Raw genomic sequence first — 20,398 nt, 5'->3', positions numbered from 1 at the left:
AGGGTTGGGAGTTTACTGTGGAAGGCCAGAGATGGGGGGCTTGGGAGGAGAGGAGGAGTAGTGGTTCTAATCAGAGGAAACAGGTAAGACCAAGAGGGATTTCACTTTGTATTAATCACAGGAGAGAACAATTTAATGATATAAAGAGAGCACTAAAAATGTTAGAAGTTTGATCTAATAATTCCATTTGTGAGAATTAATCCTAGGAAATAATTCCAAAGATCAAAAAGTTTCAATGCATAAAGATTTTCACTGAAACACTAGTTTCCATAAACATGTGTTTAAAATAATATCCTCTTTTCATCATTTTCTTGCTCCTTACCTTATTTTATTTTCTTCACAGCACTTACCATTGCATTTCATCACATAACTGAATAGAATACCATAGCACACAGGCATACCTTGTGTTACTGTGCTTCACAGATACTACAATTTTGATGAATTAAAGGTCTGTGACAGTCCTGCATTGAACAAATCTATCAGAGGCAATTTACCAGTAACAATTGCTCACTTGGTGTCTGTGTCACATCCTGATAATTCTTGAATATTTCAAACATCTCTATTATTATTTATTTGTTATGGTGATCTGTGATCAGTGATCTTCGATGTTACTATTGTGATTGTTTTTGGATGTCAAGAACCATGCCCATCAAAGACAGCAAACTTAATAAATGTTGTGTGTGTTTGGACTGTTCTACTGACTGGCCATACCCCGTCTCTCTCTATCTCCTTAGGCCTCCCTACTTCCTGAGACACAACAATATTGGTATTAGGTCAATTAATAACCCTATGATGTCCTCTAAGTGTTCAAGTGAAAGGAAGAGTTACACATCTCTCACTTGAAATCAAAAGCTAGAAATGATTAAGCTTAGAGGGGAAGGGATGTCTTCATTAAGCTCAGTAAAACAGGCCCAAAACTAGGCCTCTTGAGCCAAACCGTCAACCAAGTTGTGAATGTAAAGGAAAAGTTCTTGAAGGAAATTAAAAATGCTATTCCAGTGAACACATGAATGATAAGAGAGTGAAAACAGGGCACCTGGCTTAGTTGGTTGGGCATCTGCCTTCAGCTCAGGTCATGATCCTAGGGTCCTGGGATCAAGTCCCGTGTCAGGCTCCCTGTTCAGCGGGGCATCGGCTTCTCCCTCTACCCTTCCCCCAGGCTCATGATCTCTCTCTCTCTCTCTCAAATAAATAAATACAGAATCTTAAAATTTTTTTTTTCTTTTAAAAAGATTTTTAGTGGTCTGTATAGAAGATCAAATAGGCTAGAACATATTCTCTTAAGCCAAAGTCTAATCTAGAGCAAGGCCCTAACACTTTTCAATTCTGTGAAGGCTAAGAGAGGGGTGGAGGCTACAGAAGAAAACTCTGAAGCTAGTTGGGGTTGGTTCATGAGGTCTAAGGAAGAAGTCACCTCCATAATATAAAAGTACAAGGTGAAGCAGCAGGTGCTGACTGAGAAGCTGCAGCAAGTTCTCCAGAAGAACTAGCTAAGATCATTAATGCAGGCGACTACACGAAACAACAGATTTTCAGTGTAGAGAAAGCAACCTTATCCTGGAAGAAGATGCCATCTAGGACTTTCCTTGCTAGAGAAGAGAAGTCAATGCTTGGCTTCAAAGCTTCAAAGAACAGGTTGGTTCTCTGGTTAGGAGCTAATACAGCTGGTGACTTTGAGGTCAATGCTCACTGACTGTTCCAAAAATTGTAGGGCCCTAGAGAGTTCTGTTAACTCTAGTCTGCCTGTGCTCCATCAATGGAACAACCAAGCCTAGATGACAGCACATCTGTTTACAAAATGGTTTTCTGAATATCTTAAAGCTCACTGTTAAGACCTACTGCTCAGGAAAAAAAAAGACTGCTTTCAAAATATTACTGCTCACTGACAATGCACCTGGCGACCCAAGAGCAGTGATGGAGATGGACAATGAGACTATGTTTTCATGGCTGCTACCACAACATCCATTCTGCAGCCCATGGATCAAGGAGAATTCTGACTTTCAAGTGTCACTATTTAAGAAATACATTTTGTAAAGATAGAGCTGCCAGAGATGGTGATTCCTCTGCTGGATCTGGGCAAAGTAATTGAAAATCTTCAGGAAAGGATTCCCCATTCTGAGGCCATTATGAACATTCATGATTCATGGGAAGAGATCAAAATACCAACATTAACAGGAGTTTGAGAGAAGTTGATTCCAAACCTCATAATGACTTTTTAGTGGAGGAAGTCACTGTAGATGTGGTGGGAATAGCAAGAAAACTAGAAAGTGGAGCCTGAAGTGGACGGAATTGCTGCCATCTCATGATAAAACTTGAACAGATGAGGAGTTGCTTCTTATGGATGAGTAAAGAAAGTGATTTCTCTTTTCTAAAATTTTTAAATCTTTTTTATTAACATATAATGTATTATTAGCCCCAGGGGTACAGGTCTGTGAATTGCCAGGTTTATACACTTCACGGCACTCACCATAGCACACACCCTCCCCAATGTCCATAACCCAACCACCCTCTCCCTATCCCCCTCACCCTAGAAACCCTCAAGAAAGTGATTTCTTAAGATGGAATCTACTCTTGGTGAAGATGGCATGAAGATGGTTGAAATGACAACAAAGGATTTAGAATGTGACATAAACAGTTGATAAATCAGCAGCAGGGCTTGAGAAGACTGACTCCAATTTTGAAAGAAGCTCTATTGTGAGTAAAATACTATCAAAAAGCATCACGTGCTACAGAGAAATCGTCTGTGAAGAGACAGTCATGCAGCAAACTTCACTGTTGTCTTAAGAAATTGTCCCAGCCACCCCAGCCTTCAGCAACCACCACCCTGATCAGTCAGCAGCATCAACACTGAGACAAGACCCTCCACCAGCAAAAAGATTATAACTTGCTGGAAGCTCAGATGATGGTTAGCTTTTTTTTTTTTTTTTAGCAATAAAGTATTTTTTAATTAAGGCATGTACATTTCATTTTAGATGTAATGCTATGGCACACTTAACAGCCTATAGTACAGTGTAAACATAACTTTTATAGGCGCTAGGAAGCCAAAATATTCATTTGATTCACTTTATTGTGATACTCGCTTCACTGCGGTGGTCTAGAACCAAGCCTGCAATATCTCTGAGGTATGCCTGTATTTGTTTACTTGTTGATTGTCTGTTTCGCCAAGTAGAATGTAAGTTCAACTGGGTCAAATATGTTAACCAATCTTGTTTACTTTTATAATCTTCAGCAGAAGTAAATAGTTGTAGAAGGAAGGAAGAAAGGAAAGAAGAAAAGAAGAAAGAAACCATAATGGAAATTAATAGGGACAACTTAAATGTTCAAAAATGCAAGAATAGCTAGTAAATTACTTATCATATATCCATTTGGTAGATTTCAACCATTAAAATGTTTAAAATTAGAGCTTATGCTATATAAAAATGTTTATTTATTCATGGTAAATCTTTTAAAACACAAACCAAATCAGGCATATTGCACCACCACCAGAACATTTTTTTAAAGCCCCCAAACCAGAAGGAAATATCCTAGAGCATTTTCAGTGATTTTCTTTCCTTACGTAGCAAAAATGTGATGTTCTTTAACCTTGCATTTTTCTATTCTATAGATTATTCAATTTTCCAAAGTGAACTTGGGATTTTTTAAATAGGAAAAAAATAGAATAAAACTTCAAAGAATCTTAATAACAAAAAAGCAATTCAGGCAGGAACAGGTCACATAAGGCCTTAAATGCTAGGTTAAGTAGTGTGTATGTGAGTTATCCAGCACTGAAAAGCTACTGTGGTTTTTAAGCAAAGCAACTGGGGTATCACAGGGACGCGCCAGGGCGGTGGGAAGGATGGGTAAGAAAGGGACTGAGACTGGAGACAGGGAGACACAGGAGGGAACTGTGCTAGGCCAGGTACAAAAGGATGGACTGAGTAGTGTGAGCATGGAAAAAAAGAGCTAATATGGGCAAGGCTGAAAACCAAGCACTGGTGAGTTCTGGTAACTGATTCAGTATGGAAGAAGAAGGAATCAGAAGTGATAGGGGACTTTCCTTAGCTAGGAGAATGGTAGTACAGTTAGGTGGCATACGATTCTCTGTTCTCTAAGAAAGAGCTCTGGCATGAACACTGTCCCACACACTTTGTTCTCCAGTTGAGAAGCTAACTTAGTTATTTTCTTCAATATTGTAAAAGTTGGATAATAATTACCACCTCTATCAGATTGCAAGGGAGAGAAAGCAAAACAAAACAGAAACTCCTTTCAAAAGCTGAAGACCGATCACAAGCTTCAGCAATGTCCAAGAGGCTTCCCCTCAGAGGCAGCATACCCTAGGAGCTTGACAATTCTGCTACGTCATCTAATAGGTGCGACGCACCATATACAATTGATCAACTCCTGCAAAACTTGGTGAAAGTTTCAGATAAAAGGGAAATTTTCATCTTTATGGGAGAAACTGATAAGCTTTCTTCCTTGATTTGGAAAAACAGTATTTGGGGGTTTTGTGGTCATTGCTATTAACTACAACGCATTTCCTTCTTGGGAGTATCAGTCTCCAAGCATTGTCTTATAATAGGCATAGGTAATGTAACACCGAGAAATTCTTAGAAAGCAAACCTTTGTTAAAACAGAGTTACATACTGAAAATTATCCTTAAAAATATTTTTATCCTTAAAAATACTTTTTAGCATCAGAGTTAAAGGCTACATCTTCCTAAGTCATTAGTAGCAGCAGTAATCCTATCTGTTTTCTGAGTCACCAAAATGGTAGCTAATAGTAGGACCACTCCCAGATAAGAGGAGGCCTCATAGTGCTGGCACCAGGAGGTGAATTACCTGTCCATTGTAGAGAAGAGTTCTTAGCCAAATTAAAGAAGACTCTAGGACCAACTGGCCAGTTTTACAGAAAATAATATACAAGGAGTGAAAGGGGAAAAGAAAAAAAGCCATGCAACAGATTTGTGGCCTCACATACCTGGCATCAAGGAACCTTGATCTTAAAATCATAACTGCTTCACAAGTGCTTTGTTTGAGCTGCATCTGAATGGAACTAAATTTTCGATGGATGATGCCCACCATTCTTTCAATCTCTTTTGGGGAAATGGGACGTGTTCTACTCTGCTCTCGGAGAAGGTTCATCACATGTGTAGTGAATTCATTACATGCCTGTAAAGGGGGGAAAAAAAGTCACTCCTTAGGAATCTGGTATTTTATATTATCACACCCAAACATTAATATCTAAATTTCCACTTCATTTGCAATTGCCAATGGTATTATGCAGTGGGTAGGGGAAAATGAAAGCTAAGACACTTGTCAAATGGCAGTGATAGTCAGATGGGGCAGCGAGAATTCTGAAACTATGAATGGCCCAACATGCAAAGGAGGCAGAGCACTCAACTGTCCTTCCATCCACCCTTTCCCCAGTCCCAAAATGAGGTTTTCCCACTGGAGGACACGCTCTACCAACTCCTATGTATAAATATGAATATATGTGCATTGTCAATACTAAGCGCCTCCTGTTTTTCTCTGGGATTTTACATATATTCAGCAAATGTTTAATGAAGGCCTATGGAGAGCAAACTCTTCCCAATGCTATTAAGGTAGAGAGAAATGAGCAAGATGTGCACTTGGTCTTTAGTACGATAAAATATATATAAGAAAATAATTCTCAAGCAAGCAGTCCGTGCAAAGTGTCACTGAAAGATATGATTAAGGGTTTCCTAAGTCCCAAAGAGGGAGTATTCTCATCTGGAGGCAGAGAAATCATCAGGCTTCACAGCAGAGTGACATGTGGGCTTCGAAGAATGGGTAGGATTTTTGAAAGGTGGATAAAGGTGGACATTAGGAAGAAGGCTAGGCACAAGAAAAACCCTGGAAATAATGATAGGTAGCAAGTTCAGAGGATGAGAGAGAAAATGTAGAGGAGAAGAGGGATTCAGGACCATGGAAGGACATAAAGGGCCTTGGATGACAAGGATGCCAATGTCCTGGAAAAATTTGGCTGTGGTGTGGGCCTTATCAGTAGATATGAGCCAGCCGTGGAAGATGAGTAAAGCCACTTAACTCTTCAGGGCAGGTGCAGCAGGAAAACAAGGATCCGACTTGGGTCTCAAACTTTTAAGTTAACAACCCTCAACCCCTCTTTCAGTTCACCTGTATTGTTTTAAATCGATAAAACCAAGTGATGGGGCCTACTCTGAAATCTACTACTGCTTTGGTAAATAAAGCACCAGTCTTTACCCTTGGATAAAAAGAACATCTTCTGGCATTTTCATTAAAAAGGCAAGACAGAGAGATTCTGTATCTTATTGCACAGATGCCCCTGGTAGGGCGAGCAGACAGAACAATCATTGATCACGGCAAGACATAGTTTGAAGCTGTAATAATGTCCACTTCCCTACAGATATCCTGAACATTGCTCACATATAGCACATGATGGTTTTTCTAACTGCTCATTAGAGAACTAACCTTTCAAGTAAGTACACTGGGTGTTTCAGTTACTCTAAGCTTTACGGAGCTTTCCTATACATATTTCTAAGGTGAGGTAAAATGAGTCTTGCTTATCAGTTAAAGGGTGCTTTTTTCTCTCCCCCATATGTTTTAAGTCTTAAGCAATTTAAGCGAGTAGTGACCCTGTGTTACACTTAACAGGATTCTTCAGAGTGTAGAACTGTGCAGTAGAGACAGACAGTAGGCATCCAATGAGCATCTACTGACTGGTCAGTTGTATTACAGTTCGAGAGTAATGTTGATTAGTATCTGTAAGTACATTATCCCTGCACCATATGTGAAGAATTCTCTACTTGCAGTCCGTGGATAAGTTTAGAATGTCAATGACTCCTTGAAATCTTATCCAAGTTGTATGCAGATGTGTAACACCTGAAGGGACAATCTGGGGAGTTTTGTTTTCTTTTCAGATTCTTAGCCAGTTTATAACTAAAAAAGGCTAAGCATTGTTGTCCTAGGTTATGACACAGTAAAATGTTAAAGAACTGTGTAGCTCTAAAATCTTAAGTTCTTTCTACCTTCAAGGAAACCAAAATAAAAATAAACTTAAGATTGTCCCCCACTATACTACTTACTTACCCTACCTTAGGCCAAACTGAATATAAGTGGTCACCCTGCCAAGAAATATTTGTACATACTTTTTTTCTTGCACTTTCTCTAAAGAGATGTTCATATAATTTCAAAATTATGTAATTTGACAAACTCTCACACTCTGTTTTCTCTGTGATAAAATGAAGAAACCTAGACCAGCACCATGTCCCCACACAGGGATCAGAAAGTATGTGCTTCTATAGCTAGTTCCAGAGAATGTCAATAGATGGTCCAAAAGTACAGTATGTTTGGAAAATGCTGAGTTAACCAAAATTTTTAAAGATTTTTGTCTGTTTGTTTTTGCAAGACTCCTCAACACTAATATGGCAATATGCAGAATAAATCTTTAAGGGGGAATGGGAAAGCCAACTTTCCCCAAATAAATTAAGATACAAAAATCTCTTTTCTCTAGAGCAGTGCTATCCAAAAGAAATACACTGCAAGCCACATATGAAATTAAAAAACAAAACAAAACAAAACTCCAGCAGCCACATTAAAAAAATAAAAAGAATCAGGTGAAACTAATTTTAAAAATATATTTATTTAACCTACTATATGAAAACTATTTACATTTCAACACATATTCAGTATTTTAAAAACATGGTTAATGAAGAATATTATATTATTTTGGGGGGTACACTTTCTAATCTGGGACATTCGCACATCTCAGTTCAAACTAGCCAGATTTCGGGGTCCCTGGGTGGCTCAGTGGGTTGAAGGCCTCTGCCTTCGGCTCAGGTCATGATCCCAGGGTCCTGGGATCGAGCCCCACATCAGGCTCTCTATTCAGTGGGGAGCCTGCTTCCTCCTCTCTCTCTGCCTGCTTCTCTGCCTACTTGTGATCTCCGTCTGTCAAATAAATAAATAAAATCTTAAAAAAAAAAAAAAAACTAGCCAGATTTCAAGCGCTCAATTACTCCCCATGGCTAGTGGCCACCAGACGGGATAGCACAGCTCTACGGCATCTTGCAGACTCAAGTACTAAGAAAAACTCTCTCGGAAACCACATCCTGAGTAATCTTTGACGCTTCTTTCTTGATTCTTCCCCACCATGCATTCACACAAGCACACACAAAAAGACAGTTTCATTTATGAATGTCCTTGGTGAAGCAAGAGAAATTCTTCATTTTATTACATCTCAACCCTTCACTACGTCTGTAAAATTCTGTGTGACAAAATGGGAAACAAACAAAAAGCACTTCTACTGCATATCAATGGTTGGTTATCTTCAGCAAAAGCACTTGTGGGACTGTTTCAGTTGTGAGCTAAAGCTGTTTTTTTCATGGAACACCATTTTTTCAAAAAGCAAAACCAACAAGTTATAATTATTCAGACTTGGGTATTTGGTGGATAGTCTCTCAAAAATGAAGTGTGCCTGCCATGTCAAGTAAAGGAGCTGACAGTAAGTAGTGTGTATCATAACAAAATTTGAGTTTTCAAGTGAAAATTAGAATTTTGCAAAACTTGCATCCACCATTGCAAGTTTCACAGTTTCCCAGTCGACTTTCTGATTAGCTTGGTGTTGATACTCATAACTATATTTTGGTATCATAAAATGAAATGTGTCAACACTGGAAGATGGATATAACTCAGTGAACCAGTATTTTCCAAATGATCAATGCATGATGTTACAAAAACACCATTCGAAGTGCGTATTAGACCAATGAACTTTAAATAAACAGAGTACAAAGAGTTAATTGATATGGTTTCAAACTTCACATTATAACTAACCTTTAAGGAATTACAACTTGTCAAGTTTTGGTGTAATATCAAAGAAGAGAGTCCATAGCTATCTGAAAAGGCTATTACCATATACTCTTGCCTTTTCCAATGCCATATCTGTGCGAGGTCAGATCCAGAAGCCCTTTGTGTACTTCGATCACATGAGAGCAGACTGTCTGCAGAAGCACGGGTAAGATCCAGGTGACTTCTACTGAGCCCAATATTAAAGAGTTTGGCAAGAATGTAAAAACAGAGTTATTATTCTCAATAGATGCTGAGGTTTTGGGGAAAATACAGGTTTTTACAAAAATGTTATTTAGGTTAACATATAATGATTTATTATTAGTTTAAGATTAATTAATAAATACTTTCAATTTTTCTGTTTTGATTTCTCTCATAATAAATGTTGACAGATAAAATCCACCCAATAAAAGCTCTTAAGGGTCTCTAATAACTTATAAGAGTCTAGGTTTTAAGGCCCAAAACTTTTGAGAATCACTGTACTGGACAAAAAAAACATTTTTAATTTGCACATATAACATCATAAATTCCTAAAAACCTAGCTCACACATTATGGTAACATATATCTTTGACAGGGTGTATGACATGATAAATAATCCAAAACTCCTATGTGAATGATACCTGAGATGTTAGCTCTCTTAAGTTTTTCTCTAGCTGCATTTTAATCTCTCCAGAAATAATGTTTCCCTTTGGTTTCTAGGAAGCGTGTTGGGGAAAAAGGGTTAAAAGCAAAAAGTTTCTGCATCTAAAAACTCATAATTTCCTAAAACATTTGCTGAATGTCTCACAACTTATTAAGTGAACTCATCTATGAATGCAAATGCTGATTAGCAATTTGGCAATAGCCCAACATTCACAGAATTCACATAGCTTTTCTTTAAACCAGTAGTTCATACATGATTAATTAGAACATCTCATTTATGTAGTGTGCACTTTAGCTCATTACTCTAAGTAAAATTCGTTAAGTATTTACATTTAGATAATTAAAATCTGGGTACACCCTTAAGAAAGATGCATACACTTTAGGCAAAGTGATTTTTTTCCTTTATACCACTGAAAGTAAATTACAGCCTCATTTACAGCATCATCTGTAACCAGTTTCACAGCAGAGCACAGTACTGCCTCATCTTCTAGTCCTTAAAAGGTATACATTTTTTAAACATAAAAATGCTATGAGAATGATCAAATGATCTCAGAGTTGTTCTAAAGGGCCACCCAACCACATACTAGCATCAATGCCGTTTTTAATGTGGGAGGTTCGCTTTAAACATTTATCACAATCCCTGTCGTACCTATAAGACTATACTATTAAAATAGACATTGGAGAAATTTTTCATTGCCTTCTTATTTTTCCAAGTGAAATTATCAGTTAAAATTTTTCTGGTCATCAATGTCCACAATACAAACATAGAAACACCTTGCTTAATTGGAACATTCAGGAAATAAGAGTTTTGACTCCTTGAATTTTCTGATTTAAACTAATGGCAGAAACCTCTTTTTCTTTTAGTCTAGCTGTTGAAAACTATCTAGGATGCATTTCTGTGTTTTAAAACACACACATCAATAACATAGTTCAATGAACATAAAATATGAAAAGATTCATCTGAAAAAATATTTTCAACCAGCTCTTATTTATGAGAATTTCTCCTTGCCATTTGTTCCTTTCTCCTTAATAATCCAAAACCAGGGAGAGGGTGGTGGGGAAATGGACATTGGGGAGGGTATGTGCTATGATGAGTGCTGTGAAATGTGTAAACCTGGCGATTCACAGACCTGTACCCCTGGGGATAAAAATACATTATATGTTTATTAAAATAAAAAAATTAAAAGAAAATAATCCAAAACCAATTGAAGATGTGAAATATGTGATTTATGATAATGATTTTAATGATATTTGTTGGCTGGTAAAACTCTCCTCACTATTGTACACATTTCATTTACCCTCAAAATTAAAGTTTTCAGGTCTGCTAAACTTCCAGGTTTGTTTGACTTTGTTGAAGTTTCGTTTCTTTTGTGGTGGTGCTTTTTTTCACTGTGAATTCAAAATACAACCCCTTCCTTGCCTGTAAATTCACACCATTTAATGTAAACATGTAAAATCAGAGAGTGAGCAAGCACTAATTTTAGAAGAAGCTTTAAACTGGGTCAGTGATCAGATCTAAAAACTGAATTGGTCTTTTGTAAACATCTAGAGAAGCTGATTGCAGTCAACTACTCATGATACCCCACTCTAAAATCTACTTGTCAAAGAAAGAATAAATCTCCATTAAAAGTTACTGCCTCTCAAATTTGCATGTATGCATTCTCTAGATGTCTTTATAACCTTGCAAGTAACTCTAGTCCAGTATCATAGATTCTGTATTTATGGAATGCTTATTAAAGTATCAAATTCTTCTTGTTTTAGAATAAAAGCCAACATTTAAAGATATTTTTTCTAAACCAAGTAGAATGAGCCCAATATGAGTAAGGAACAGCCACAAAGACGAAATATCTATTGTACCTCAACACATCTTACCTAATTGCATGATTTAGGGGACTATCTCATGAGAGGTTTGTAAGGAGTATATTATATATTTTAAGCTGTTTGCATAGAATCTAGAACAGAATTAATACTTAATAAATGGCAGTTATTGACAATGAAAATGGCAATTATACAAAATTCATATTTTGTATATGTTAGCTATTCTGCAAATAGTCCCTACTCTGATTACTTAATATAGTAATATAATCACACCTTCCTACTGCCTGAATAATACAGACAGAAGTTGAAAACAAAAGAATATTCAAATATAAAAGAATTCATTTTATTAATCAAGTTTGTGGTCAAAGATAAATTTGGTATGTAGAAGTAATAAAGTAGAAACTTGGAGGGAAAAAAGGGAACACTCAAACAACTCTTTCCAGCCAAGGAAAAGACCTAGCATGAAAGCTGACAAGAAGTAAAACTCTTCCCTTGGAGCAGTGAATGGCAAAGCCTTGCTTGGGAAAATGAAATACAGAGTTTCCGTCAGCTTGGACCCTTTTGTCCTTCCTGCTTAACTCTTAAGAACAAATAGCAAAAATGGAATTAGGAATTTTGGGGCTACACAACCTCTAAGGTAATAACATCAGCATTGTTTAACTTCATAAAAATAAAACTCCTTTAGAAGTAAAGGGGATTTTACCAGCAAATCTGAGCACATAAACGTTGAGATCCTCAAAAAGCACAAGGACATGTCTTTATGATGGTTTAGATTCCACATTCATTCTCCATTCCCCCAACAATTAATTCCCTATAGTCTGAAAGTCCTCTAGTAGTTAAATGGTACCTGACTGGTCTTGGATACATTCAGTGTGCATGCTTGGCTCAATGTTTCACCTGATTCGAGGTGAATTCAAAAGACATCTGTGAACTCAGAAAGCAGGTTCTCAGATGCTTGGGGAGGGCTGGGACCCTTACAACACTTTTGCCTTCAGCAAAAATGTATTTCAATATAATTATAGTAGATAGCTTTCAATATGTCATCTCTATTATAGCAGCTGTAAATTATGGAGTGAATTGCCTGTGTACAAGCATTTCTTCTGGTACAAGCGAAGTGGGAGAGCTGCACAGGGCATGATATATCTTTTTCTTTTTAACTGAGAACAAATGTCTAAGTCAAATTTCATTTGCAAAAACTGATGTGTCCATTTCCCTTCGGTAGAGAGGTGGGGGAAGCCAAAAGTCCTTGAATTTTTAAAAACGGGGTTCCCAGGACCCCTGGTTTAAGTTCATTAGGAATTCACTTATTTTAATAGTTGGGCCTTTAATCCTAAGAGCATCTTTGAAAGGTATAGTAAAAGCATTTTTCAAAACTTGTAGCTAATCAACAAAAAGACAAAGAAGCAACCAAGGTTTTTTCCCTAGCTAAAGAGAGAAGCAGTGCACCCCAAAGTATGATAAGATAGTTGCTGCAAACTTCAGAAAATTATATATCCCTGTTGGGTGTCAGGATCCAGAAAAGAAAAGTGAAATATAATTTTTTTTTGAAAAGTGAAAAAGTTTTGATTCATTTTGGGTGGTAGTAATATTCAAGAATCTTACTCTACTCTATATTCTAGGCCTTATATTTCAAAAGTGTTTATAAGTGACTTTAGATGGTTATCACCAAAAATCATTATATCTGAGCCTATGTAATGAAGACACAAGATCAAAGGACATTTTCTGGAGGAAAAAAAAGGACAGGATTTTAAAGACAGTACCATTCCTGAAACACACATATAAAACTGAGCCTTGCAGCTTAGACTTAATTTTGCTCGAACTGTAGCTCTAGTCTGCTTAGCTTTGTAAATGTGGCTGTGTTTATAAGGTACTTTAATTTACTGCAGTGGTAGTGTTTGTTAATTTTATGGCAATCTAAATCTAAACAGGCTTGAGATACATTTTCATTACTGCTTCATTGCAAAACACAGTAGAGTGAATAGTTCTAAGATTCCAATGTCTTTGTTTCTTTCAGTAAAAGACTCAACACAATTTTCTGATGAAGCCACTGCCTTAACATGTATGTTCTTCCTATTATTAATAAGCTCTGTCACTCAGAATACTCATGCTTACTTTTAGGAGGAAAAGTATAATTTCTGGAAAGTCATTAAAATAGTTGTTTTTTCCTTCTCTACTCTGATCCCATTCTAAATGCAAGTCAACATGAGCGAATGAGAAAAACCAGAATGTACTGAATTACTTTCCAATTCTCTATAAGCAGCAGCACAATTCAGTGGAAAAGGAAGGCATATTGTCAGAAACTGACTTCAATACCTGATTCTGACACTAACTAGATGTGTGACACTGGACAAATCTTTCAACCTGAGTCTCATTTTCTCATCTATAAAATGGAAATTATAATGCCACCTATCTTGGAAATGCCACCCTTTCATCTCACTTAGTTCTGCTTAGCCCTCCTAGTAGCTCCAAAGCATATCCCTGGAAGGTCTAGCTCAGTTAGAGCCCACAACTTGTATCCCAAAGACTTGTGAAAAGACAACTGACTATCTTATGTCAAAACTCATTGATCAAAAAAAAACAAAAACAAAAACCTCATTGATCGAATAACTTAGGAACTACAGAGAGAAGAGCTATAAAAGCCAACCCCACAGAAACTCAAGTGAATTAAATGCTGCTATGTTGTTTCTAAAACAATTCAGAACCTACAGAAGAAAATCTATAAACTGAAATTCTGTTAATCAGCCAACCAGTCATCACACTCCATCTATTAATTTGTCCATAAAACTATAGCAATATCAAATGGCTGTATTTTTCCTTCAGAGAGTGTCAAAAATGAGCAAGGAAATATATATTTAAGTGGTTTTTATTAGGTTACTGAATATATCAAGAAATAAGATTCATTATTATACTTTAAAACTCATTACTTCTGAATATATTGAATCCAAAAAAATCCAAAAGAACATACTATAGATTAACTTTCAAAGAACCTGTGTGTATTCTTAAAGCAAAAACAATTCCAAATAAAACAAAACAAAACCCCTGGTGACACTGATTGATGACAGCCTCACCTGACTTCCAACAGGGCAAGGGAGAGAAAAAAGGAAGCTGGTATGAAGAAACTTGGTAGGAGACAAGTTGGGTCATTTCGCCCCTAATACTATGGATCTTTCCATGCAAGGTGAATAGTGGTATTTATTTAGTAAGTATGTATAGATATAGTTAACATCAAGTTATGCAATTAAGATTATACTACAAATTGGAACCATTTTCTTCTGTTTATGCTAAGGGCAACTTTTTCAATCAAGACTTCTTTTGTTTACTCTCAATTATTCATATGTCAAATCAGAAAGCTCCATTTTTTATGCGTACATACATAAGATAATTTTTCCAAAATTCTTATTTGCACTTCTTCCACTGAAAATGATCCCTACAAATGAGGCTAGAGATACAGTTTGAGATTCCAGAAAGTACTATGCAGGATAAAAAAAAAGACAATATCTTATAATATTAATTTATATTGGATTTTAATATCAAGCTACATAAACTTTCTACCCTCCCTCAAAACACACTCACCTCTGGAACAGAGTCCAACATTTGCTTAATACCACCATATCCAGAATATTTGAGAAGGCAATGAAAAAAATAACATATACAACTGAAACTATGCAGGGAACTCAGAAGAAAAATCAGTAATAAAACTGGCCAGGACGCCCACATCACATTAAAGTGTTTGGACTTCATGAAGCGCCTGGCTGTGCAATGAAGTATTTGCTGGTGAAACGATATGATGCTTAAGACTTGCTTTAAAATAGCCCACCAAAACCAAAACAAGTGTGTGTGTGTGTGTGTGTGTGTGTGTGTGTGTGTGTGTGTGAAAGAGAGAGAGAGAGAGAGAGACAAGCCAAATAAGACTAGCAAAATGCTGATATTATGCATCTGGGTGATGGGCGTCTAGGCAGTGCCTTATTGTAGGCTGAGCTCTATAAAACTGCCAGTACACAACTGTTTTGACCTAAGGCTTGGCAATTTCACCCAAGTCAATGTAATAATATTCTCTTTATTTGGGGGTACATTTAAATATTTCCATAACAATGTTTGTTTTTTTTTTTAAATTACCTGCTAGTGAAAAATCTGTCGAACTAAACAGGTTTTTAGGTTGAAACTAACAACAAAAATAAGTTGAAAATGAACTACCAACATTTTACATGATTTCATTGAATCTAAGACTTATTTTTTCCCACCTTTTAACATCTTTGTGAAGTATGGGGCATATTACAGTCAACAGCATGTTATAGTTCAATTGGGTAGTGTTAACTTTTTTCTTGGTGGTACATAAACAATGACACAGCTTAAAATTAAAGATAGCTTAGATTCAATGAAGTATGTTTAACGTAATTGCTGAGGACAGCATTTTTAATCCACATCCCCTATCTACTCAGGAATTTAGCACACAATGCCCAGTATTCTCTGCTCCAAGGTATCTATAATTATCCTAGGAGTCTCCTTTTCAGAGAGAAAGGCCAGAACCTGCTTACTTTGTGCCAGTAGCTCCCTCCCCTATAGTCTGGCACAGTCCATCAGAATTAATTCCTGGGAGGATTCTGGAGCTCAGAGCACAAGAGGAAGAGCTCCCTATGCAGTGCTTCCCTTTAAAAGTTGTTAGAACTCATGAACAAGGCCAGTGTGTAAATGTTAATTATCCAGAGCTTTGAAGGGCACCAAGCATCGAGGTTAGAGGGGAAGGATGGTTGCAGGTGTGGTAGTAAGGGCACGTGAATGTGAGGAATGAATAAAACTAGAACAAGTAGATGGGACAAAATAGGTTTCGCTTCACCTCTGAAATCTCAAAGGGACTTCATTTCATGAATCCAACAATGCACTTGGGTTTTTGCATTGACCTTATTTATTTCACTCTTTGTGTTAACACCTACCCCTCACAGCCCTCAGAATCGGTTAGCGCAGTCTAATAGAAGAGCAACAGAGGGTTTGTGCAGGACTATGAGAGTGGCGGCTGCTGACCTGTTCATATTTCTCCAGTTCTGTGTGATAGATTTGTCTGATCTGGGTCAATTTGGCTCTGTAATCTGAGTGTTCAATAGAGTTATCTGAAGAACCTCCAGAGGCTGCCGCGGCTGCAGCTGCTGCCGCCGATCCCCCACCTTTCTCAGGACCTGAAACCCCTTCTGCCAAAAGCATATTGTCCAGTCTCATTAGCTGGGGATCGGGAGGGTCCTCCTCCTGGGCTCCTCTGATGCTGAGACCTTCAAGGGAAGAGAGAGACAGAGAGAGAAGAAGCGAGAAACAGGACAAATCGTGTGAGTATTTTTGTTTATTTGAGAAAATGATCAAACAACATCAGTGTACTACGATTCATGCTGAGAATTTCTTTGTTCACATTCATCAATAAGCATAAGTATGAAAATTCTTTTCAAGAGAATATTTACATGCATCCCAGAACTTCTATTATTACCCCCTTTTAATTTATCCTAGATTGGATCCCTGGAAAAAGGTAACCCTGGCTTCTCAGAATACACTAACATCAATCTTCCCAAATTTCAGGATTTAAGCATAAAATGAGAAGGGGTTAAAAAGTTTGGGATTTTGAGAAAGGAAAAAAAATAATAATCCCAAGGACATAAACAAACACATCTAAAGGTAGTTATTCTGCTTCTCTGTATGGTTGGAGAAACAGAATTTGAAATCCCACAGAATAATTGATTCACAAACTATATACAAAAATTAGAAAACAAACAGGATTAGATGGGAGTTTCCATTGTGTAATTTCAGGGGGAGAAAGAAATTCATACATTATGAGGTAATTAGCTATGCTTTAAAAATATATATTAGTGAATGAATATATATTAGTGAATGAATATGTTAACCAATTGCCTGTAAACTGTGAAATCAGGACCCTAAATAGAGTATTAAAAATGTACCACTGGAATGGCAAACAGTAGTCTCAATCTAATTTTGCTTTTAAATCAAGAACTTCCTAAGTGATGCCCAGTCAGCAACCTCATCTGAGAACTATAGATCACAGCTGACAATTCATAGGTTTAATCAGGTCACATAGGCTTTCTGCCAAGATGTTTTCAACAACACAGAAGACAAAGTTTTAAAATAATTATCATGGTATAAAAAGCACTGGAGTCATCACAGCTCAAAATCAGCATTTTCATTAATGTGTAACATAATCTAAAATATCCCAGCCCAATTAACCTCTGTAAATCTGTTTAAAAGCAGGCTCCCCACACTAGTTACAAGGCATCCTGGGGAAGAGGGAGGCGGGGAAGTTGGCATCTTGCATGTCTGCGTTTGGATTCTGCCTTTTTCGTCTGTGGCTGTTGTTGTTTATCCACAGTGGTGCACACTCTTGTGTCTAGTGTAACTTACATGACAGTAACATCTATAAGCTGCCAAGTACTCAACTGAGCACCAGCTCCGTGATTTTATATGCTAACCTAAAACTACCATCAATTCTTTTAAGAACAGATTTCATTCCTAGATGTCCTGAATTACACCCACAGCATGACAGAGCTCCTGGTTGTCTTAACGCAAATGCACAACTTTAATTTCCTCCCTCAAAACACTCTAAAGCTGTCACTTTCATTTAAAAATATACTTCAGAATAATTTCAACTGGGTAATAAAACTAACTCACAATAATTTAAAATTATATCTGTTGCCTGTTCAGAGGCAAATAAATAAGGTCTGAAAACTGTAATATACTAAGACAATAAATTCATTTAGGGAACCAGAAAGTTAGGGAACTCTCTTAAATAAGATAAAATCAGTATCAGTATCAACATTGCTGATAATTAAAAATAGAAAAACATGTATTTGCTATTTCTTCTAGATCTGGTAAATACTGGTTATGCTGGCATTTTTAATTTAACATCTTTAATTTTCTTCCCTTCTAATTCACTTTGTTAGATGTTAAAATCTCGTGTCCTCAACATGCCTGTAGTTCTACATACCATTTTCTGTGCATCTGGCATGCAGTGAGGACTCACTAACCAGCCTTTCTCTTGCACTCTGGGCTCAGGTTCACTTTATATTATTTGTCGGGAGGCCCTTAAGTTTCTCCTTTTTCAACTAAATTTTTGCTCACACTTTTGTGTGCTCACTATTTCTCTTTTGTATTTATATAGACACTGGTGATTCTCCTGGAGACATGGGGATCTTTTTTTAATCTACCTTCAAGGTCCCTCCAGGTTTCCAGTTTTCCCCCTCGTATTTATACATACTGATCTTTTTCCTATGGATATTTGGTGAGGTTCTTTAATAGTAGATCAACATCCATAGTCAAAATTATTACACTTCCCTGCACAAGTGTGGCAGTACAGTGACTTAAAACACAAGGAAGCAGACTATAAGGGAGAGAGAAGAAGGAAATTCATCAGGAAGAAATGCAAAGACATGGCACTTTTATTCATTGCTAATAGGTATATAAACCAATACTACCACACCAACAGGAAGCAACCGTTAAAGTCAACAGCAGTGGACACAAATAAAAATAAGTATGTATTTTTAGCTGGTATAAAATTTTCCCTTTGTGATGAATAATCTCTCTTCTAAAATCATAAGTAAATCAACATTTCAGTGTTTGCCTCAGATATAGGAAAAAAATGCTTTGATATGATCTTTCTGCATTTATTTTATAAATTATGTGCATCAAGTCACATCAGAAAAATCATTCCTTGACAAAAAGTTCCTACTCGTTTGGATGAAAAGTACTATAGCACTTTGTAATTAGGCAACATTGAGAAGGCTGTTGATCAATACTGAAGTCATTTTCATACCTACAGTTGGAAAAGTGAATCAAATTTCTTTCTCTACTAAGCAATGTCATGATTATGGATCTCCAAATAGAAATATCTAGTTTCTAAAATTATTTTTAATTTAAATATTTCTATTCATATTCTTGCCTTACATTCAGATTGCTATTTTATTCCTTGTCCCACCTACCTATTCACTCACTATTACTTAGCTTACTAACCTGCCAAAGTCACACATGGCTCCCGATTACAAGACCTACTCCTCTGGGCACCTATATACATTTTAATGAACCTAAATTTGCAAGGGGCAGGATGTATCTGCCCGTGTAGGTATCAAAAGATCTCGATATCTTCAGATTTAAACTTTGAAAAACAGTAATTTAAAAACTGCTCATTCTTGTTTTTAATCCAAAATGTATAGTAGGACATTTATAGAGATTTATGAAGTTTTACATCTAGGCTCCTCAGTTATAATAGTATTATAAGGTTAAAAAACAACAACAACCCTATTTGCAATCTACTTATAACCACAACATTCATTTCACTATCCCTAAGATTTAGACAAATCATACAAACACAGTAAAACATTGTTTAACAATGAACTTGGCTTTGTTATAAGCCCACAGTTTTTGCATATCTTTCAGCAAATCCTAATTAGCTGTCTTTCAACATGCTGTGCACCTGCCCCACAGATAATGGGAGAGAGCATCTGCATAGACGACTGCATTCAGAGGGCAATAAATAAATTACGGGTCAAAATTATTACAAAGCTTTCTCCGAATAAACGCATACCCTTCACAATACTAAGCTGCAGATGTGAAAAGTACCTAAAGCCCACTCAAATGGTATGATTACGGGGCTGTTTGAGTTTAATAATCTGACTGTAATTCAGGCATTTTCAACAGCTCATTAAGGGTTCATTAATATATAGGCAAGCTTTTGAATTATAAATAAGCAGATTAGAAATCTGCAGTGGCTGGATTGTACCGTAGTAGCCTCTCTAACAGAACAACTCTGTAATACAATGAAGGCTTGACCCAAGAGAATGAGGTGCAAACACAGGGCACCAACTAAGCTTCATGGTTCCCTCATTTCAAGGACCAAGCCCACTGGACCATGACAGACCTCTGCTCATCCACGACTAAAGAGTGGCTTCGGACCATGGCTACCTCACATGTGTTATACACAGAGCAATGAGTTAGGCACAACTAAGATGTAGCCTTACGGTATTTCCATAACCAGGGAAGACACATAATATCCATAGGAATGATAAATAAAAGTTATCAGATCATTTTTACTTGTAAAGAATCCATTATTCAGACCTTGCTGAGAAACAAA

At 36.8% G+C, this 20,398-nt stretch overlaps 1 protein-coding gene across 1 annotated transcript in view; it reads right to left on the bottom strand.

Annotated features, from left to right (window-relative positions):
- The window catches only part of PBX3 (PBX homeobox 3), a gene marked incomplete at its 5' end in the record, with an annotated part of 212,221 nt that overhangs the window by 37,357 nt on the left and 154,466 nt on the right, over positions 1-20,398 (bottom strand). Inside the window, 2 exons of the mRNA XM_080819906.1 lie at positions 4,957-5,147; positions 16,303-16,544. Of these exons, the coding sequence (XP_080676032.1) occupies positions 4,957-5,147; positions 16,303-16,544 (433 nt within the window). The remainder of the gene's footprint in view (positions 1-4,956; positions 5,148-16,302; positions 16,545-20,398) is intronic.

This window comes from Martes martes (assembly GCF_963455335.1).
Source record: "Martes martes genome assembly, chromosome: 12".
NCBI lineage: Eukaryota > Metazoa > Chordata > Mammalia > Carnivora > Mustelidae > Martes > Martes martes.
The sequence above is the reverse complement of the archived record's forward strand: the minus strand, read 5'-3'. Positions and strand labels throughout refer to the sequence as shown.